This window comes from Mirounga angustirostris, unplaced genomic scaffold, assembly GCF_029215605.1.
Source record: "Mirounga angustirostris isolate CCGP_5_RB_7025 unplaced genomic scaffold, mMirAng1.0.hap1 SCAF_1, whole genome shotgun sequence".
Taxonomy (NCBI): Eukaryota; Metazoa; Chordata; class Mammalia; order Carnivora; family Phocidae; genus Mirounga; species Mirounga angustirostris.
The window spans coordinates 190,857,553-190,880,612 of NW_026991709.1; the positions used below are offsets into that span (position 1 = coordinate 190,857,553).

General features: G+C 38.4%; 1 protein-coding gene across 1 annotated transcript in view; it reads left to right on the plus strand.

The window, feature by feature from the left end:
- DNAH12 (dynein axonemal heavy chain 12) overlaps positions 1-23,060 on the plus strand; it is a 241,211-nt gene that overhangs the window by 46,298 nt on the left and 171,853 nt on the right. The window contains exons 15-19 of the mRNA XM_064594709.1: positions 2,147-2,282; positions 15,802-15,927; positions 16,840-16,974; positions 17,518-17,711; positions 18,237-18,480. Coding sequence (XP_064450779.1) covers positions 2,147-2,282; positions 15,802-15,927; positions 16,840-16,974; positions 17,518-17,711; positions 18,237-18,480 — 835 coding nt within the window. The remainder of the gene's footprint in view (positions 1-2,146; positions 2,283-15,801; positions 15,928-16,839; positions 16,975-17,517; positions 17,712-18,236; positions 18,481-23,060) is intronic.

Sequence of the window (23,060 nt, forward strand, 5' to 3'; positions counted from 1 at the left end):
AGGGGCAGAGGGAGAAGCAGGCTCCCTGCTGAGCAGGGAGACCTATGCAGGACTCAATCCCAGGACCCTGGGATCATGGCCTGAGCCGAAGGCAGACGTTTAACCGACTAAGCCACCCAGGCACCCCTCATAGCTGCCTCCTAAGGAGTTTTCCTTTGTAGTCCTGATGGTCTGGTTTTTGTTTGATACTGTCTGAGGGTTGTTTTGAGGCAACCCAGGATTTTTTTTAGAAAAGAAATTGAAATAAACCAGTGTTTGAATACAGGTTGCATGAAAATGGAGAGACTACAGACTTTCAATGATATTGGGAAGATCTGGGATTGTTCCTGACCCCAATATTTACTTGTTGTGTCATCTAGCTTATTTTCGTCATCTGTAAAATAGAGACGGCAATGCCTGCTTTGCAGAGTGGCTATGAAGTTAGATTCACAAACCAGTGCCTTGCTATCTGAATAGGTCATGCCGATAGTTTTATTTGTCTCATGCTGTGTTTTATGTTGTTTAAACACATTTTGAATTGGCTATCAACATTTCAAAATTAGATTTTACACACACACACACACACACAATCCAGATCTTTTACTTTTCTTGAAAAAGTGGGAAGACCGTGCCATGTTGGGCCTTCAGTGGTAAATGGAGCTGAGACTCAGTTTTCATTTTAGGCAGGGAATGTGTCCTTTGGTTTGTCCACCCAGTGCTCAAGCAACTCATCATCCAACTCATTTAACTTATTTGTTGCCTGTTTGTAACTTCTGTAAAGATTAAAACCAATATATAAAGCACTAAGCACAGTGCTTGGAATACGGTACTCGAGCAATGTTAGCTAGTATGTTTATTTTCCCAGAAGCAATGTGAGAAAATCCTGTGCTTTGGAATCCGAAAGACCTGGATTTGAATCCTGGCTCTGTGATGAACTAGTTCTGTGACTCTAGGCAAGTTATTTCATTTCTCTGAGCCTCAGTTTCCTGCTGTGCCAGCTGTACAACTAATCCCCTCCTTGCAGGACTAATGTTAGCATCACAGATAACATTTGTAAAGCATCTGGCACAATGCTTGGCATAGAACAGTTGCCCAATTAAGGGAGCTATCACATCAATAAATATTTTTAAATGAATAAAAATATATGGCTGTCAAAAGTCAAGTATTGTCAGGCATACTTTGTAGAAAAGTCTACTACTATACAAAAATATATCAAAGATGGCAAAGCATCCATTTCTAACAATTCCATTGAGTAAGAGCGATGGCAATGCTATAATCAAAAAGTGATTTATGTTTAACATGACTTTTTTTGGGATTTATTTTTGGAGTATGTGTGACTTTTCTGGAAAATTCTATTCCAAGAAAATAATTTTATCTTACTATAAACCCATGACATAAGAGCTGCTGAAAAGTTGTCCAGATTCCTCTGTCTAGTTCATTCTTTAATTCTTTTCTATTTAAATTCTGTACTTGAGGTAGATAACATCAAAAGGAGGAAATGTGTGCCGCTAAGTAGAGTACAATTTATTAAATAAATTAATAATCATTAAAGAGCAGTTTGCTTGCTCACAGTTTGGTTTAACATCTGCTTGGGCCACCTTGCTCTCAATTTGTTTGCCTCTTTGTCTTTTGCTGTAATGTCTCTCCCCAAGGGACTTAGATTCTGCTCTAGCAAGAAGAAAGTGCCCCCATAATCTCCTGTCTTTTTGTCATTATCCACTTTAATGCATCCCCCCTAAATTTTTGATAATCAAGACTGAACTATCAAGCCCTACACTATCTAATTCCTACTCACCTTTCCAGCTTCATGTGATTTCCCCTTCTTTGTTTTCATATTGGCCTGCTTGCCATTCCTAAGTACACTCTGTATCACACTGCTTACTGAACTGGGTGTTCAAGAGAGTTAAAGAGATCTGCAGAAAAAAATTTTTAATATACCATAACTTCCACATGAAAATGTTACCTCGATTTTGTAGATTTTGTAGATGTGAGATGTACGCTGGGTTATATCAAATAAGTCGTCCTTAAATGTTTTAAAACATCTTAGTGATTTAATATTTTGAGGCTATCACGGTTCATATTTTACAATAATCATAATAATACACATGTATTGAGTATGACATGGCATTAATTACCATAGCCATAGTAAAGCAGAGTATTATGTCAGTATTTGCAGCGAATTTGAAGCAATTAAAGAGCATGCATTAAAAGTCCCTGAGACAACAGAAGAGATGATGGATCTGATATCTTATGTAGAAAAAGCCCGGACTACAGGGATTCAAGAGTTGGTTTTACGGATCAAGGTAAGAATCTTTTAATTTACATATTTTAAATTAGTTTTTTTTATTGTGAAATATGATAAACGTATTGAAAATGTATAAAACATAAAAAAAGTAGTTATAAAGTGCCTACCTATATTGCCATGACCGAAGGTAAGAAATAGGATACTTCCTGTACCCCTGAATCCCTCTGCATGTGACTTTCTGATCATAACTGCTTCCCTCCTTCTCTCCCCTAGAGGTTTTTCCCTTGGTTTCTACAGTAATCACACATTTTTATTCTTTAGTCCCACCAACTATGTGTTCATCCTCAAACAACATGGGCTTAAAATTTTTTCCTTCTTTTATAATTTCTACATTTATTTATTTATTTTAAAAAAGATTTTATTTATTTATTTGACAGAGAGACACAGCGAGAGAGGGAACACAAGCAGGGGGAGTGGGAGAGGGAGAAGCATGCTTCCCGCCAAGCAGGGAGCCCGATGCAGGGCTTGATCCCAGGACCTGGAATCATGACCTGAGCTGAAGGCAGACGCTTAACGACTGAACCACCCAGGCGCCCCTATAATTTCTACATTTAGTAGTATGCTTATGCCTTCCCCAGCAGAGGATTATATAGCCATTCATCTATATTGTACTCTAATTTTTTGTTTAAAATGTGAAATATAACACACATACCCAAAATTGCATAAAGCATAAATTGTGCAATTTAAAATATTATAAAGTAAACACCCTGTAATTATCACCCAGGGAAGAAATAGAACCTTGCCAACACACTAGAAGTTCAACACAGTCTCCTCTTTTTCTTGGATGTGAACACTATCCTAACTTTTATAGTAATCACTTCCTTGCACTTCTGTAGAGTTTTACCATCTAAATATGCATTCCTAATCAATATAACTAATTCTTATCTCATTTGGATCTTTACATAAATAGTCATACTGTTTCTATTCTGTTGCACCTTGTCAACATTATGTTAGTAATGCCATTGTTTCTTAACTTTATTTTCATTGCCATCTTATATTCACTATTATATAACCATATAATAATTTGTTATTTTAGTTTTATTGTTCTGGATATTTGGTTTGTTTCTACTTATGTTATTAATAGCAATGCTGCTGGGAACATTTCTGGTGTATATATTCATGCATTTCTCCCAGGTATTATAACATATATTTACTTTCACCTTTATTAGCTAAGGCAAAACTCTTTTCTAAAGTAGTTCCAATTTTATACTCCTATCAGCAGCGTCTGAGTCCTATTGTTTTACACCTTACTTATGCTTGCTATTGTGAGATATTTTAAATTTGCCAGGCTGTTCTCTTAACTATAGAGAACAAACTGATGGTTACCAAGGTGGGGGAGGTGAGTGGGGATGGGTGAGTGAAATAGGTGATGGGGATTATGAGCACAGGGCGATGTATGAAAGTCCTGAATTAGTATATTATACACCTGAAACTAATATTACATTGTATGCTAACTAACTGGATTTTAAATAAAAACTTTAAAAAAAGAAAAAGGAAGAAAATTTCTGTTCTGTTAGGTGGAAATCATTGTATTTTTAATTTGCATTTTATTGAAAACAAATGAATTTCAACACTTTTCATATGCTTTTTAAAAATAATTTTGTATTGTGAAGATAACATATGACAATAGAAAAGTAGGAGGTACAGAAAAACATTAAGCTGACCAAAAACATGAAATATTTTCTACTTAATAGAAAATTGAGTACCATATTTTTGATTTAAGATTGCATCATAAACAAAAAAAGATTGCATAATAAACATGTTTGACTTAAGATTGAAACATAATTATGAAACATAAAAATGTATTTTTTTTATTCTTATGTTAATCCCCATACATTACATCATTAGTTTTAGATGTAGTGTTCCATGATTCATTGTTTGTGCATAACACCCAGTGCTCCATGCAGAACATGCCCTCCTCAATACCCACCACCAGGCTAACCCATCCTCCCACCCCCCTCCCCTCTAGGACCCTGTTTGTTTTTCAGAGTCCATCATCTCTCATGGTTCGTCTACCCCTCTGATTTCCCCCGCTTCATTCTTCCCCTCCTGCTACCTTCTTCTTCTTTTTTTTTTCTTAACATATATTGCATTATTTGTTTCAGAGGTACAGATCTGAGATTCAACAGTCTTGCACAATTCACAGCGCTTACCAGAGCACATACCCTCCCCAGTGTCTATCACCCAGTCACCCCATCCCTCCCACCCCACCCCCCACATAAAAATGTATTTTTGACTATTTAAACTTACAGGTTTAGATGTAGATATGTTAAGAATAAGTGAATTATTTAACCATTCACTGTTGGATATTTAAGATGCTGCCAGTCTTTATCTTTTAATTTATTTTTAAAAATTTGTTTTTAAGATGCCTCCAGTTCTTTTTAAAATTTACATTCAATTAATTAACATATAATATATTATTAGTTTCAGAGGTGGAGTTCAGTGATTCTTCAGTCTTTTTTTTATTCATTGCTTTTTATTTCTGTAAATAATATTTAGAGAAGTATACTGATAGGCACTCCTCAAAGTTTGTCACTAGCAATATGTCCAATGTCTTTACAAATGCTGTGCCCCACAAAGAAGGACTAATTGTAAGATCCAGGCTGTGATTGACCTGAACACAGATTTCTTCTAAGCTGAAAGATTTCTTGTTTCATTTGGAATCTCTTATGTTCCATTTTGCATTTGAACATTGTATGTTGTATTTCCCCATTAAACTGCAAGTATATGATTATAATTATGAAAAAAATAGTATATTGGGGTATTTCAAAATACCAGATGCTTCAGATATTCCCATGTTAACAAGTGGGGAAAAGAATAACCCCCATTTGAAGTCTTCAGAAACACAAGTGATTCATCAGTCTTATATAATACCCAGTGCTCATTACATCGCATGCCCTCCTTAATGCCCATTACCCAGTTACCCTATCCTCCCACCCCCTCTCCTTCAGCAACCCTCAGTTTGTTTCCTAGAGTTAAGAGTCTCTTATGGTTTGTCTCACTGTCTGATTTCATCTTGTTTTGTTTTTCCCTCCTTCCCCTATGATCCTGTTTTGTTTCTTAAATTCCACATATAAGTGAGATCATATGATAATTGTCTCTCTGATTGACTTATTTTGCTTAGCATAATACCCTCCAGTTCCATCCACATCATTGCAAATACAAGATTTTTTTTTTGATGGCTGAGTAGTATTCCATTGTATAAATATATACACCACATCTTCTTTATCTATTCATCTGTTGATGGACATCTGGGCTCTTTCCATAGTTTCCACCAATGCCTACTGTGGGCATTGCTGCTATAAGCACTGAGGTACATGTGCCCCTTCAAATCACTACATTCGTATCCTTTAGGTAAATACCTAGTAGTGCAATTGCTGGGTCATAGAGTAGCTCTATTCAACTTTTTGAGGAACCTCCATACTGTTTTCCAGAGTGGTTGCACCAGCTTGCATTTCCACCAGCAGTGTAAGAAGGTTCCCCTTTCTCTGCATCCTCACCAACAACTGTTGTTTCCTGTGTTGTTCATTTTAGTCATTCTGACTGGTGTGAGGTGATTTATCATTGTGGTTTTGATTTGTATTTCCCTGATGCTGTGTGATATTGAGCATTTTTTCATATGTCTGTTGGCCATTTGGATGTCTTCTTTGGAGAAGTGTCTGTTCATGTCTTCTGCCCATTTCTTGTTTGGGTTATTTGTTCTTTGGATGTTGAGTTTGATAAGTTCTTTATAGATTTTGGATACTAGCCCTTTATCTGATAAGTCATTTGCAAATATCTTCTCCCATTCTGTTGGTTGTCTTTTGGTCTTGTTGACTGTTTCCTTTGCTTTTTATGTTGATGAAATCCCAATAGTTCAGTTTTGCTTTTGTTTCCCTTGCCTTTGGAGATGTGTCTAGCAAGAACTTGCTGTGGCTGAGGTCACAGAGGTTGCTGCCTGTGTTCTCATCTAGGATTTTGATGGATTCCTGTCTCACATTTAGGTCTTTCATCCATTTTGAGTCTATTTTTGTGTATGGTGTAAGAAAGTGGTCCGGTTTCATTCTTCTGGATGTGGCTGTCAGAGAAGTTTTTTTCTTAACTCATATTCTCGCACCTTTAGACCTTTCTCCAGGATTTCTTCTGCCTTTGCCCCACAGACCGTGCAGTGGACGGCAATCTTTTCATTTCTCCTGATACCAAAGGATCTGTGTATCTAGCTTTGGAGAACATGGGAGTCTGGCCTGTGAGCTGCTCCAGCACCTTGGCTGCCTGCGTCAGTCTGCCTCCACTCTCCCCCACACAGATGTTGAGGCAGAGCTTGCAGATGCAAAGTTCCCACATGGGGTTCTCCTTTTCACCTTGATCCGCCATGGTGGAGAACAGGAAGAGTCCCCCCGACCTTTTTTTTTAGAGAGGGAGAGAGAGGGAGACATAAAGAAAGAGAGAGAGAGAGGTGTGGTGGAGAGGGACTGAGGGAGAGGGAGAGAAACTTAAGCAGGTTCCATGCCCAGTGTGGAGCCCAATGCAGGGCTCGATCTTACAACCCTGAGATCATGACCTGAGCCGAAATCAAGAGTCAGACACCTAACTGACAGAGCTACCCAGGTGCCCCCAATGTTTCCTTTTATACCTAGCACTATCTGTGTCTTGTTTAAGAAATCCTTTCCTACCAAGGGTCATGATGCTTTTTTCTTGTATCCTTTTTTAGACCTGTCTAGTTTGCCTTTTATGTTTATGTTTTCAGTCTTCCTAGAATCTTAGTTTTGTGAATGATGTGAGGTCCAACCTAATTATTTTTCCACATAGATGAGTAATTATGTATTTATCAAAGAGACTGTCCCTTCCCCACTGCTCTGCAGCGCCACCTCTATCATGTATTAAGTGTCCATATTTATACAGATCTAATTTAAGACACTCTGTTCTGTTCCATTGGCCTTTCTGTCTGTCCTGGTATCAATACCACACTGACTTAATTACAATAGCTTAACTTTATAGCAATAATACATCTTTTTTTTCCCCCTTTAAGCCACTAGACTTTTATTTATTTTTATTTTTTTATTTGAGTATAGTTGACTCACAATGTTACTTTAGTTTTAGATATACAACATAGTGATCCAACATCTCTATACATTATGCTATACTCTCCACAGTGTAGCTACTACCTGTCACCATGTAACACTCTTACAATATCATTGACTGTATTCCCTCGTGCTGTACCTATTACCCCCATGATTTATTTATTCCATAACTAGAAGCCTGCATTTCTCAATCCCCTACACCCATTTGGCCCCTCCCCTCAGCCCCTTCCCTCTGGCAACCATCAGTTTCTTCTCTGTATTTATAGGTCTTATTCTAGCAATAATAAGTCTTGATACCTGGTAGAACATGTCCTCCCATTCTTCTTCACCAAGTTTCTTGCTTGTTCTTGGCCCTTAGCATTTTCATATCAATTTTAGAATTAGCTTATCACATTTCATAAAGTAACCTTTTGGGATTTTGGTTGAGATTGCCTCAAATTTATAATAAATTTTGAGAATTAGTGTCTTTCTAGTATAAATTTTACAATCAGTTTTTCACATTCCATAAAAATCTGGTAGGATTTTGATTAAAAATGCATGAAATAGAGAGAAGTGGCACATTTACACATGGAGTCTTCCAATTCATGAGATATCTTTTATTTATTTGCCTCTTCTTTAAATCTGTCAGCATTTTATAATTTCCTCTGTAGAGGTTGTACACATCTTTTTTAGATAAATTTTCAGGTACTTAATATCTTTTAATGTTATATTAAATGATATCTTTAAATTTTTGAATCTCTATTACTTGAATATGGAAATTAATTTATAAAATAACTAATAGACCTTATTTTTTAAAATAGCTTTAGATTGGGGTGCCTGCATGGCTCAGTCATTAGGTGTCTGCCTTCAGCTTGGGTCGTGATCCCGGGGTCCTGGGATCGAGTCCTGCATTGGGCTCCCGGCTCAGCGGGAAGCCTGCTTCTCCCTCTCCCACTCCCCCTGCTTGTGTTCCCTCTCTTGTTGTGTCTCTCTCTGTCAAATAAATAAAATCTTAAAAAAAAAAAAGAATAGCTTTAGATTTAAACAAAAATTGAGCAGATAGTACAGAGTTCCCATATCACATAGTCCCTGCTGCCCTTCCCCCCACTCAATTTACTCATTATTAGCATCTTACATTAGTATGGTACATTTGTTAGAATTAATAAACCACTATTGATACATTATTAACTAAAGTCCACAAGTTATCAGTTTTTCTTAGTTTTTACTTAATGTCCTTTTTCTGTTTCAGGAACCTATCTTAGACACTACATTATATCTAGTTGTGTCTTCTTAGGCTCCTCTCGGCTCTGACAGTTTCTCAGATTCGTTTTGTTTTGTTTTGTTTTATTTTATTTATTTTTTATTTTTATTTATTTAATTAATTAATTAATTTATTTTTAAAATTTTATTATGTTAGTCACCATACAGTACATCATTAGTTTTTGATGTGGTGATCCCTGATCCATTGTTTTCGTATAACACCCAGTGCTCCATGCAATACATGCCCTCCTTAATACCCATCACCGGGCTAACCAATACCCCTTCCCCCCTCCCCTCTAAAACCCTGTTTGTTTCTCAGAGTCCATAGTCTCTCATGGTTCATCTCTCCCTCCAGTTCCCTCCCCCTCATTTCTCCCTCCCTTCTCCTAATGTCCTCCATGCTATTCCTTATGTTCCACAAATAAGTGAAACCATATGATAATTGACTTTCTCTGCTTGACTTATTTCACTTACCATAATCTCCTCCAGTCCTATCCATGTTCATGTAAAAGTTGGGTATTCATCCTTTCTGATGGCTGAGTAATATTCCATTGTATATATGGACCCCATCTTCTTTATCCATTCATCTGTTGAAGGGCATCTTGGCTCTTTCCACAGTTTGGCTGTTGTGGACATTGCTGCTATGAACATTGGGGTGCATATGGCCCTTCTTTTCACCACATCTGTGTCTTTGGGGTAAATCCAGTAGTGCAATTGCTGGGTCATAGGGTAGCTCTATTTTTAATTTTTTGAGGCACCTCCACACTGTTTTCCAAAGTGGCTGTACCAACTTGCATTCCCACCAACAGTGTAAGAGGGTTCCCCTTTCTCCACAACCTCTCCAACATTTGTTGTTTCTTTCCCTGTCCATTTTGGCCATTCTAACTGGTGTAAGGTGGTATCTCAATGTGGTTTTGATTTGAATTTCCCTGATGGCTAATGATGAACATTTTTTCATGTGTCTGTTAACCATTTGTATGTCTTCTTCAGAGAAGTGTCTTTTCATATCTTCTGCCCACTTTTTGACTTGATTATTTGTTTTTTGGGTGTTGAGATTGAGAAGTTCTTTATAGATCTTGGATACCAGCCCTTTATCTGTAGTGTCATTTGCAAATATCTTCTCCCATTCTGTGGGTTGCCTTTGTTTTGTTGACTGTTTCCTTTACTGTGCAGAAGCTTTTTATCTTGATCAAGTCCCAAAGTTCATTTTTGCTTTTGTTTCACTAGTTTTGGAGATGTATCTTGAAAGAAGTTGCTGTGGCCGATGTCAAAGAGGTTACTGCCTATGTTCTCCTCTAGGATTTTGATGGAGTCCTGTCTCACATTGAGGTCTTTCACCCACTTTGAGTTTATCTTTGTGAATGGTGTTAGAGAATGGTCGAGTTTCCTTCTTCTGCATGTGGCTGTCCCATTTTCCCAGCGCCATTTATTGAAGAGACTGTCTTTTTTCCATTGCATGTTTTTTCCTGCTTTGTCAAAGATTATTTGACCATAGAGTTGAGGGTCCATACCTGGGTTCTCTGTTCTGTTCCATTGGTCTATATGTCTGTTTTTGTGCCAGTACCATGCTGTCTTGGTGATCACAGCTTTGTAATATAGCTTGAAATCAGGCAACGTGATGCCCCCAGCTTTGTTTTTCTTTTTCAACATCTCCTTGGCGATTCGGGATCTTTTCTGATTCTGTACAAATTTTAAGATTGTTTGTTCCAGCACTTTGAAAAATGTCATTAGAATTTTGATTGGGATGGCATTGAAGGTAGAGATTGCTCTGGGTAGCATGGACATTTTAACAATGTTTATTCTTCCGATCCATGAGCATGGAATATTTTTCCATCTTTTTGTGTCTTCTTCAATTTCTTTCATGAGTGTTCTGTAGTTCCTAGAGTATAGATCCTTTACCTCTTTGGTTAGGTTTATTCCTAGGTATCTTACAGTTTTTGGTGCTATTGTAAATGGAATCATTTCTCTAATTTCTCTTTCTACAGTTGCGTTGTTAGTGTATAAGAAAGTAACTGATTTCTGTGCATTGATTTTGTATCTTGCCACATTACTGAATTGCTCTATGAGTTCTAGTAATTTGGGGTGGAGTCTTTTGGGCTTTCCACATAAAGTATCATGTCATCTATGAACAGAGAGAGTTTGACTTCTTCTTTGCCAATTTGAATACCTTTTATTTCTTTTTGTTGTCTGATTGCTGTTGCTAGGACTTCTACTACTATGTTGAACAATAGTGGCGAGAGTGGGCATCCTTGACGTGTTCCTGATCTTAAGGGAGAGGCTCTCAGCTTTTCCCCATTGAGGATGATATTTACTGTGGGTTTTTCATAGATGGATTTTATGAAATTGAAGAATATTCCCTCTATCCCTATACTCTGGAGAGTTTTAATCAGGAAAGGATGTTGTATTTTGTCAAATGCTTTTTCTGCATCAATTGAGAGGACCATATGGTTCTTCTCCCTCCTCTTATTAATGTGTTCTATCACATTGATTGATTTGCGAATGTTGAACCACCCTTGCATCCCGGGGATAAATCCCACTTGGTCGTGGTGGATGATTCTTTTAATGTATTGTTGGATCCTATTAGCTAGGATTTTGTTGAGAATTTTGGAATCCATATTCATCAGGGATATCGGTCTGAAATTCTCTTTGCCTGGTTTGGGGACTAAGGTAATGCTGGCCTCATAGAATGAGTTTGGAAGTTTTCCTTCTGTTTCTATTTTTTGAAATAGCTTCAGTAGAATAGGTATTATTTCTTCTTTGAATGTTTGGTAGAATTCCCCAGGGAATCCATCAGGCCCTGGACTCTTGCTTTTGGGGAAGTTTTTGATCACTGCTTCAATCTCGTTACTGGTTATTGGCCTCTTCAGGTTGTCAATTTCTTCCTGTTTCAGTCTTGGCAGCTTATAGGTTTCCAGGAAGGCCTCCATTTCATCCAGATTGCTCAGCTTATTGGCATATAGTTGTTGATAATAATTTCTAATAATTGTTTCTGTGTCCTTGATGTGAGTCGTAATCTCTCCCCTTTCATTCATAATTTTATTAATTTGGGTCCTTTCTCTTTTCTTTTGGATAAGTCTGGCCAGTGGTTTATTGATCTTATTAATTCTTTCAAAGAACCAACTTCTAGTTTCATTGATCTGATCTACTGCATTTCTGGTTTCTAATTCATTGATTTCTGCTCTAATTTTAATTATTTCTCTTCTAATGCATGGCTTAGGCATCATTTATTGTTTTTTCTCTAGTTCTTTAAGGTGTAGAGTTAGTTGGTGAATTCGGGATTTTTCTATTTTTTTGAGTGAGGCTTGGATGCCTATGTATTTCCCCCTTAGGACTGCCTTTGCAGTATCCCATAGGTTTTGGACTGATGTGTTTTCGTTCTCATTGATTTCCATGAATTGTTTAAGTTCTTCTTTGATTTCTTGGTTGACCCAAACATTCTTGAGAAGAGTGGTCTTTAGCTTCCAAGTGTTTGAATTTCTGCCAAATTTTTTCTTGTGATGAGTTCCAGTTTTAAAGCATTGTGGCCAGAGAATATCCTGGGAATAATCTCAATCTTTTCGTATCGGTTGAGACCTGATTTGTGACCCAGTGTGTGGTCTATTCTGGAGAAAGTTCCATGTGCACTCGAGAAGAATGAGTATTCTGTTGTTTTAGGGTGGAATGTTCTGTAAATATCTATGAGGTCCAGTGTATCATTCAAAGCTCTTGTTTCCTTGTTGGTTTTCTGCTTAGATGATCTGACCATTGCTGAGAGTGGAGTATTGAGGTCTCCTACAATTAACGTATTGTTATCAATATGACTCTTTATTTTGGTTAATAGTTGGCTTATGTAGATGGCTGCTCCCATGTTGGGGGTGTAGATATTTACAATTGTTAGGTCTTCTTGTTGGATAGGCCCTTTAAGAATGATATAGTGTCCTTCCGTGTCTCTTATTACAGGCTTTAGTTTAAAATCTAATTTGCCTGATACAAGAATTGCTACCCCAGCTTTCTTTTGAGGTCTGCTGGCATGGAAGATGGATCTCCATCCCTTCACTTTCAGTCTGGATGTATCTTTAGGTTCAAAATGAGTCTCTTGTAGGCAGCATATGGATGGGTCTTGTCTTTTTATGCAATCTGCAACCCTGTGCCGTTTTATGGGAGCATTTAGGCTGTTCACATTGAGAGTGATTATTGAAAGATATGAATTGTCATCATGTTGCCTATGAAGATGTTGTTTTCATAGATTGTCCCTGTAAATTTCTATTGTATATCACTCTTGGGGTCTTTCTCCTTCTATAGAACCCCCCTTAATATTTCTTGCAGGGCCGGCTTAGTGGTCACATATTCTTTCAGTTTCTGCCGGTCGTGGAAGCTCTGCATCTCTCCATCCATTCTAAAAGATAGCCTTGCTGGATAAAGTATTCTTGGCTGCATGTTCTTCTCATTTAGTACCCTGAATATGTCTTGCCAGCCCTTTCTGGCTTGCCAGGTCTCTGTGGATAGGTCTGATGTTATTCTGATGTTCCTCCCTCTGTATGTAAGGAATCTCTTCCCCCTAACTGCCCTTAAGATGGTTTCCTTGGTTCTAAGATTTGCAAGTTTTACTATTACATGCCAGGGTGTTGGCCTGTTTTCCTTGATCTTGGGAGGGGTCCTCTCTGCCTCTAGGACTCGAATGTTTGTTTCATTCCCCAGATTAGGGAAGTTCTCAGCTACAATTTGCTCAAGTACATCTTCTAGTTCTCTCTCTCTCTCCACTCCCTCCGGGATTCCAATTATTCTGACATTGGAATGCCTCATGGTGTCACTTATTTCTCTGATCCATGGATTCTGAGTTGTTTTTCCCTGGCCTCCTCTTTTCCCTTTTTATCTATTATATTGTCTTCCAGGTAGCTTATTCTCTCTTCTGTCTCAATTACCCTAGCTGTTAGATTATCTAGATTGGATTGGATCTCATTGATAGCATTTTTAAGTTGTGCCAATTCACCTTTTATTTCTGCCCTTAAAGACTCTATGTTGCCATTAATTGATTTCTCCATGCTAGCCATTGTCTTCACAATTGCTAGCCTGAATTCCATCTCTGACATCTTGGTTATATCTGCATCCATTTGTAAATCTGCAGCATAAGTCATAATCTCTGAGTCTTTTCTGTTTTGGGGGCTCCTCCTCCTAGTCATTCTGTTGATGGGTGTTTGAGGGAATGTATAGAGTCCAAATTATTGACCAGAACCCAAGCAAGATGCACCTGTTTTCTTGGGACCTTAGGGTTGCTGGCCTCTTGTTTTCCCAGCCTGTCTTCTGGGGGAGGGTCCTGCCGCGCTGTTACTCAGGCAACCCTGTTCGGACGGAGTTGCCCTGCCCCCCTGTGGCGGGGAATGGGCTCAGCGGGAATCAGTTTTTGGGGCTTTTGTTCTCTGGCACCTTTCCCTGGCGGCTTTCCGTGTCTCTTCCGCAAGTCAGAGCAGAAGAGACTGTTTCCAACCCTCTGCCTCAGAGCAGAGAGACCGCAGTCTGTTCTTCAGTGAGCTCTCCAGGCCACACTGTCTCCCTTTCTGTCCGTGCTGCTATAAACTGCCGTGTCCTGGGTTGTGCGCCCCTCCGCAGCGCCCCCAGTCCTGCCTCCAGGTTGGGGCCATCTCTGCCCTTTGTGCTTCTAAAACCGCCAGCGGCTCCCAGTTTGCATGTGCGACCCCACAGCTCCGGGTTTCCGCCCCAGGGGCTGCCCTAAAGTCCTTTCCCTGCTGCTATCAGTCTGCGAGTCTGTGCCCCCTCCGCAGCGGGTGAGGCTGTCACTCACCGGCGGTGTAGGATCCCCACAGCCAGGCACCGTCCCGCTGCCGTTTATCCTCCGATATCTGCCCACGGAATCACGGCTCCCCGCTTCGTACCTCAAAACCAACCACCTGTGATATTCTGCTTGTACAGATCCAGATCTTCTTACATCTCAGGCTGGTTTCGTGGGTGCTCAGAGTGGTCTGGTAGATATCCAGCTCAATTCCGGGACCAGTTGAAATAGGGTCCCCCACTCCTCTGCCATCTTTCTAGAATCCCTGTTGGTTTTTTTTTTTCAAGTAGACTCCACACCCAACATGGGGCTTGAACTCACAACCCTGCGATCAAGTGTTGAATGCTCTACCAACTGAGCCAGCCAGGCTCCCCCTCTTTAGTTTTTTTAATGACCTTCATAGTGTTGAGAAGTATGGGTCAGGTATATCAGAGGGTAGCCCCGTTTTGGAATTCATCTGATGTTTTTCTTTTTCTTTTTTTAAAGATTTTATTTATTTATTTGAGAGAGAGAATGAGAGAGAGCACATGAGGGGGGGAGGGTCAGAGGGAGAAGCAGACTCCCTGCTGAGCAGGGAGCCCGATGCGGGACTCGATCCAGGGACTCCAGGATCATGACCTGAGCCGAAGGCAGTCGCTTAACCAACTGAGCCACCCAGGCGCCCAGATCTCTCCACTCTTTTCTCTCCCTTCCCATATGTCCTCTCTGGAAGGAAGTCACTATTTGCAGCCCACACTTCAGAACTGGGGAGTTAACACTCTCCTGGAGTAAAGTAGCTACATAATTTATTTGGAATTCTTCTGCATGGGAGATTTGTCTCCTTCTTCCCTTATTAATTTATTCAATGACTTATTTATATCACTATGGACTTATGGATATTTATTTTATACTTTGTGTTATAATATAAAATTTATTGTTATATATAAATTCATATTGATCACTGAATTTTTTCTTAATTCTTGAAATTTCTTTTTTCTTTAAAAACCTTACCTTTAAAAATGTTGTATATTGGAGTGCTTGGGTGGCTCAGTCAGTTAAGTGGCCGACTCTTGATTTTGGCTCAGGTCATGATCTTCTGGGATCAAGCCCTGTATGGTCAAGCTCTGTGCTCAGCAGGGAGTCTGCTTGAGGATTTCTGTCCCTCTCCCACTCCCCCCTCTGCCCCTCGTGTGTGTGTGTGCTCTCTCTCTCAAATAAATAGATAATTCTTAAAAAAAAAAGTTATATATTTTTTATTTCTCTTCATTTTAATAGTTTATCTGAAGATTTTTTGGGGATGTCTATATATACCATCATATAAATTACAAATAGTGAGAGTTTTGGTTCTGTCTTCATAAACATGACATGTTTCCAAAACCTTGTTTAGAGTATTAGAAATTGTTGGTTCTTCTCTTTTCCATAATGCCTTAGTTTTTCTACATGGTGTATTATATCTGGAGTTTCTTTTGTAGGAATCCAAACGCCGAATGAGTTACTTTTTAGATGTTTTCCTATTTTCTCAAGAAGACTTAGCTTTAAATTCAGCTATCCTTATGTGGCCTAGGAAAATTAATCCCATCTTTGATGAAAATGATGTGGTAAATATCTTTTTCAGTATATATTTTTGTATTCTGACATTTTAAGCACATTTATTTGATCTACCTTTAAAAACTAACTTTATGTGTCAATATGAGTTTGGGGCTAGAAACATTTATGGCCCTGCAGGTTAAGAACAGGCTGTTAGGCTTAATACAGGATCTGGTAAGAAGTCGGACTGACATTAAAGAGGTCAGAACTGTTATAGACTGGTAATAATAGTAAGCACTGCCTTAAGTGCTTTGCATTTAGTAATTCATTTAGTACCTGCAGAAATCCCAGGTCCTCCTATTTCCCCCATTTCATAGATGAGAAAAGTGAGTCTCAGAGAAGTTAAGTAACTGGCCCAGGATGAGAGAGAAAAGAAGTAGCAGATTCAGAATTTTATATCAGATTGAATATACTTTAGATTTTGGAACAGTTCTAGTGTAAACCAACTTCTCCTAAATTGGGAAGTGAGATGGTATAGTAATGAAAAAGCAAATAAGTCAGATAAACCAAAGTTCTAGTGCAGATTTTGTCTTTTATGACTTGGTGACATTGGACATGCCTCTTGATTTCTGTAAGCCTAAATTTCTTCATCTCTGAACTGAGAATAATAATAATAACTGTGCTAATGTAGGTAAGGTATTGGGTAGTTCCTGACACATGGCATGTGCTCAATAAATGGTAGCTTCTACCATTACCCAGCATCTGTTAATAATACATAAGAATCATTACAGTCACTTCAGAGAGCTAGGAAAATCTTTCTGGGTGGTTTATTATTCTTTGCATTTTTTTATTAGTGTTTCACTTTTGTACTCATTTTTACTTCTGTAGTGTTTTTTATTACCATACAAAGCATTCAGATTTCTGACTTGATAGGTTTCCTTTGTAACAAAATAATTAACCTGATCAAATTGTCTCTTAAAAAGCTCATTGAGAGTGCTAAACATAAAAAAGAAAATGAGCTAATTGCCAAGAGAGAGAAACTGATTTTGGAAATAGAAAAGGAATCACGTCGCATGGAAGAGTTTACAGAATTTGCAGAATTGGACCGCATGCAACAGGTATGATAAACACAGAAGAGCATAACTATGACAGGCCTGTAGATTAATATGAGACATATTTGCATACATTTAAAAATACAGAAAAACATATGCTTACTATGGCAAAGAGGGGTCTGACTCTTAGGCCTGGAACTGGTACTATGTATGTGATCTTTCTTGTGACTTAGCTTTCTATCTGTAAAATAGATGGAACCATATCTTTTGCTCTATATCATAGTAGTGTTGTAAAGTTGATATTTAAAGTTGCAGCGTCAGTGCCTGGGTGGCTCAGTCAGTTAAGCATCTGCCTTTGGCTCAGGTCATGATCCCGGGGTCCTGGGATCGAGTCCCGAATCTGGCTCCCTTTTCAGCAGGGAGTCTGCTTCTCCTCTGCCCCTCTCCTCTGCTCATGTGCGTGTGCTTTCTCTGTCTCTCTCTCAAATAAATAAAATCTTAAAAAAAATAAAGTTGCAATGTAAATGCAAGGACACAGCCTATGCAGTGTCATATAGTCTTATAACATTACTTGGATATTTGTTGAGACAAAAAATTATTTGCTTTCAGTATGTGACAGATGTAAGGCAATTACAAAAACGTATTCAGGAATCTGAGGAAGCAGCTCAGTTTATTAATAAAGAAGAGGAACTTTTCAAATGGGAATTGACAAAATATCCTGAACTGGATAAATTAAAAGTGAACATTGAGCCCTATCAGAAGTTTTTCAATCTTGTTCTGAGGTGGCAACGAACAGAAAAACGGTAATTTCTGGTAATGTAATAAAAATTAAGCAAATGATGTAAAAGGATTTGTAGATGTATAGTGATTTTTTATATTGTTGTTGGCTAAGTGTTTAAAAGTAGGACATATTCATCCATTTGAAAGAGAACCAAGTGTCATACAGGAGAAATGCCAACTGGTGCTAAGGTAGCCTGACCTTACCAATATGATACTGAAGTCTCACTTGGGTTTTCCAGAGCTGTTTCACCTCTTTATGCAATTAATGAAGTTGACTAATATTTTTTGGAGTCAAATCTGCATTTCATTTGGCTACTCTTAGTCAGCCATTTACAGTCTGATACATATTTTAGCACATGCAGCATGGTTGAGATGATGGTGTTAATCTTATCTCTCTACCATCGACTCTACCTGTGTGATTAAGAAAAACTGTTAACTGCTCTGGCCCACAGTTTCTCTATTAAAATGAGGAGGTTAGCCTGAAGAATCTCCAAGTCCCTCTTTGCACTCCAGAAGTTTCTGAGTTTAATATTTTGTCTTCAATTCAGGTGGATGGATGGAGGGTTTTTGGACCTTAATGGGGAAAGTATGGAAGCTGATGTGGATGAATTTTCCCGAGAAATTTTTAAGACCCTGAAATTTTTCCAAATGAAGCAAAAGAAGGAATTACAAGAAAAAAGAAAGGCAGCAAAAAGGCGATCTCTGGGAGAAGAGAGACTTGAAGAAGAACCAAAAGAGAATCCTACTATTACTATGTGCTCCACAGTAATGGAGCAGATAAAAGTTTTTAAGGTATGAACACATCTAATGACATTTTAGAAAGCCCTGGTAGGAGCTATTCACATCATCCAGTGCTAATGAAGCGAAATAGAAAGATTTGGAAGCAAAACCAAAGCTGACGCTGGAAAACTTGATCTATTACTAAATCCATGCTTCATCCTTTGCTGATAAAGTCACTGAAATCAATCCCTTTGTAGAACAATGGATGGCAGATAGCAAAGCCTAGAATGACCAGCGACAACCATATAAAGAGGGTAAAAAATGACCAGGGCAGACCCATCAGCCTATCCAAGCGCAACAACACAGGGTATCAGTTAGTTGGGAAAGCTGTAAAGTCATGCCACTTAGGTTTGTATCACAATTCTGTGCTTGGCCATGGCATACCTTGGGCAAGCTAGTTAGCCTCACGGGCTTCAGTCATCTTTACAAGAGGATAATAAGTATTTTTGTGACCGTGCAGAAGGCCTCCAGCCCCCCTAGGCAGCAGTTGCAGTGGTCCCAGGGGCAGTGCCAAGTTCCCACTGTCGGCAAACTCGGATAGCATTTGGAACACTGTTCCTGTCTGGGCCGAGCACTCTTAGAGATTCCATGAGCTGCCTGAAATTTTTTCAAAGAAACCACTTAACATCATTTTCAATATTGAATATAGTTGTGTGGCTCAAAAAACTTAAAAAGATATCTGAGGGGTGCCTCAGTGGCTCAGTCGGTTAAGCGTCTGACTCTTGATCTCGGTTCAGGTCTTGGTCTCAGGGTTGTGAGTTCAGGCTCCGCGTTGGGCTCCATGTTGGGCGTGGAGCCTACTTAAAAAAAAAAAAAGATGTATCTGGAAAGTCTCCTTCCCATGTTTCTCACCCATATAACTCACGTTATCAATGTTAGGACTTTCATGTGTATACTTCCAGAGTTTTGTTACACATATAAAAATGTGAATATATATTCTTATTCTGACATCTTTCTACATAAAATATAGCATACTATATGTATTATTTCCCCCCCTTTGCTTTGATTACTTTATCTTGGAGACTTTTCTCATCGAATATAAACTTTTTTTCTCCTTTTTTTGTACCTGTATAATGTTACATATTGGTGTTAGATTTCATGTGTGTGTGAAGGTGTGACTTCAGGGTAAATTCCAGAACAGTAAATGCCAGGTTAAAATCTATAGTCAAATTACCTTACCTAGGGGCTATGCCTATTTAAAGTCTCACCACCCTCAACAAGAGAATATCCTTAAACTTGGGTTTTGCTAATCTGCTAAGAGAATTTTCATTTCTCTTATTTCATAAAATGTTAAGCATATTTGTATATATTTAAGAATGTTTTGTATTTCTTTGTGAACTGTTTGGTCTTATCATTGTCTATCTATTGAATTATTGATCTTTTTCTTACTGATTTCTAGGACATAATATATATTAATCTTATTTATATTTCTATATTAATATTAATTATATTAATACTTCTAGGACATATTAATTTCCTAGGACATTATAAGTATATATAATACGTATATATTAGAGAGAGTAGGCTTTGTCTATGATGTATTTTGCAAATATTTGTTATTTGTTTTTTGACTTTATCATGGCTCTTGCCTTACAGAAGCCTTTTTCTTTAAAGATTTTATTTATTTATTTATTTATTTATTTGAGAGAGAGAGAGAAAGCATGAGCAAGGAGAGGGGCAGAGAGGGAGGGACAAAGGGGGAAGAGGGAGAGAGAGAATCTCATGTAGACTCCCTTCTGAGCGCAGAGCCCTACTCAGGGCTGGATCTCACAACCCAGAAATCATGACCTGAGCCAAAACCAAGAGTTGGACACTTAACCAACTGAGCCACCCAGGCACCTCCTTGCAAAAGCCTCTTTATGTTTTTATTTGAATTTAGATTGTTCCAAAGTAAACGGAAAAGGAAGGTTTTTTATTTTTATGTAGTTATCATTTTTTTTAAGATTGTTTATTTATTTATTTATTTGAGAGAGAAAGAGAGCACATGAGAGGGGGGAGGGTCAGAGGGAGAAGCAGACTCCCTGCCGAGCAGGGAGCCCGATGCGGGACTCGATCCAGGGACTCCAGGATCATGACCTGAGCCGAAGGCAGTCGCTTAACCAACTGAGCCACCCAGGCGCCCTGTAATTATCATTCTTTTCCTTTTTTTTAAATTAAGTAATCCCTATGCCCAACATAGGGCTCAAACTCACCACCCTGGGATCAAGAGTCTCATGCCCCACCAGCTGAGCCAGCCAGGTGCCCCTGTTCTTTTCCTTTGTCTACTGAATTTTAAATTATAGCTAGAAATGCTTTCCTCATTCCAAGATAATGTTGTTGTTTTTTTTTTGTTTCTTCCTCTTTGACATAGAGCCTTTATTGAGCATTCTTTTTTGGACTGCTGCCTTTATAGTGACCTTTGGGCCTCGGGGCCATGGTAATCTATTTACTCCAGATTGGAGCTTCAATTTATGGCTCATTTACGTCAAAGTCCAAAACTAGAATAAATAACATTCCAGAATAGTTTTTTTTTTTATTAAGTTCAATTAGCCAACATATAGTACATCATTAATTTTTGATGTAGTGTTCATTAGTTGCATATAACACCCAATGCTCATCACAACATGTGCCTTCCTTAATACCCATCACCAGGTTACCCCATCCTTCCATCCCCCTCCCTCCTGTAACCCTCTGTTTCCTTCTAGTACTTTCATAGTTTATTATTTGCTAACATTTTATTGAGGATTCTTGAGGAGGGAGGGATGTTGATCTTAATTTTCTTGTAATGTCTGTGTCAGGTTTTGGTATCAGGATTATATTGACCTTATGAAACAAATGGGAAGTTTTATTTTCTCAATTTTATTTCTCTTTTTTAAATATTTTATTTATTTTTTTGAGAGAGAGATAGCGAGAGAGAGCACAAGTGGGAAGGAGGGGGAGAAGCAGACTTCCCGCTGAGCAGGGAGCCCAATGAGGGACTTGATCCCAGGATCCTGGGATCATGACCTGAGCTGAAGGCAGATGCTTAACTGACTGAGCCACCCAGGCACCCCATATTTTATTTCTTTTTTAAAAAAGATTTTATTTATTTGAGAGAGAGTGCACATGACCTGGGGGGTGGGGAGAGTGGCAGAGGGAGAGAGAGAAGTGGACTCCCTGCTGAGCCTTACTTTGATTAGTAAAGTCATTACTAATCAAAATGGAAAGTTGGATAATCTATGATCCTCTGATTTAAAAAAAGGTAAATTTTAAATAAAGTAAAAAAAATTTATTAAATTATTATTTATAAAAAATGGAAACATGATCATTCAAATATAAAAATAAACATGTATCAAATATTTTATTCTATTTATTAATTAATGAGAGAACCAGTTAGGTGGTAAGTCTGGTTCAAAGAGCAGTTGAGGAGCTGAGTATTTATGGGCAATTTAATAAAGGAATGTTAGAAAAAGATTGCTAGTATTGATCTAAAACTGGTTAATGTCACACAGAACAAAGTATAACATTTGGAGTTACCTTTTGTATTTAACAGAAATTACTTGCATCTCTACTGGACAAAAATCTACAAGTTGTAATTTTACAAAGTCTGGGACATTGAGTAATAAACAGTGAGTTGAATAAAATACAGTCTTTAAATAGTTACATTTTCCTTAGGTGGCCCTATACCTGAGATGACATTGAAAGGACACACCAGCTACCATTTTTTTCCTTTTTCCCCCAAGTTTTTTTTTTAAATTTAATTTTATTATGTTATGTTAGTCACCATACAATACATCATTAGTTTTCGATGTAATGATCCACGATTCATTGTTTTCATGCAACATCCAGTGCTCCGTGCAGTACGTGCCCTCCTTAATACCCATCACTAGGCTAACCCATCCCCCCACCCCCTTCCTCTCTAAAACCCTCAGTTTGTTTCTCAGAGTCCATAGTCTCTCATGGTTCATCTCTCCCTCCGATTCCACCCCCCTTCATTTTTCCCTTCCTTCTCCTAATGTCCTCCATGCTATTCCTTATGTTCCACAAATAAGTGAAACCATATGATAATTGACTTTCTCTGCTTGACTTATTTCACTTACCATAATCTCCTCCAGTCCCATCCATGTTCATGTAAAAGTTGGGTATTCATCCTTTCTGATGGCTGAGTAATATTCATTGTATATATGGACCACATCTTTTTTTTTTTTATTCTTATGTTAATCCCCATACATTACATCATTAGTTTTAGATGAAGTGTTCCATGATTCATTGTTTGTGCATAACACCCAGTGCTCCATGCAGAATGTGCCCTCCTCAATACCCACCACCAGGCTAACCCATCCTCCCACCCCCCTCCCCTCCAGAACCCTGTTTGTTTTTCAGAGTCCATCATCTCTCATGGTTCGTCTACCCCTCTGATTTTCCCCGCTTCATTCTTCCCCTCCCGCTACCTTCTTCTTCTTCTTTTTTTTTTTCTTAACATATATTGCATTATTTGTTTCAGAGGTACAGATCTGAGATTCAACAGTCATGGACCACATCTTCTTTATCCATTCATCTGTTGAAGGGCATCTCGGCTCTTTCCACAGTTTGGCTATTGTGGACATTGCTGCTATGAACACTGGGGTGCATAT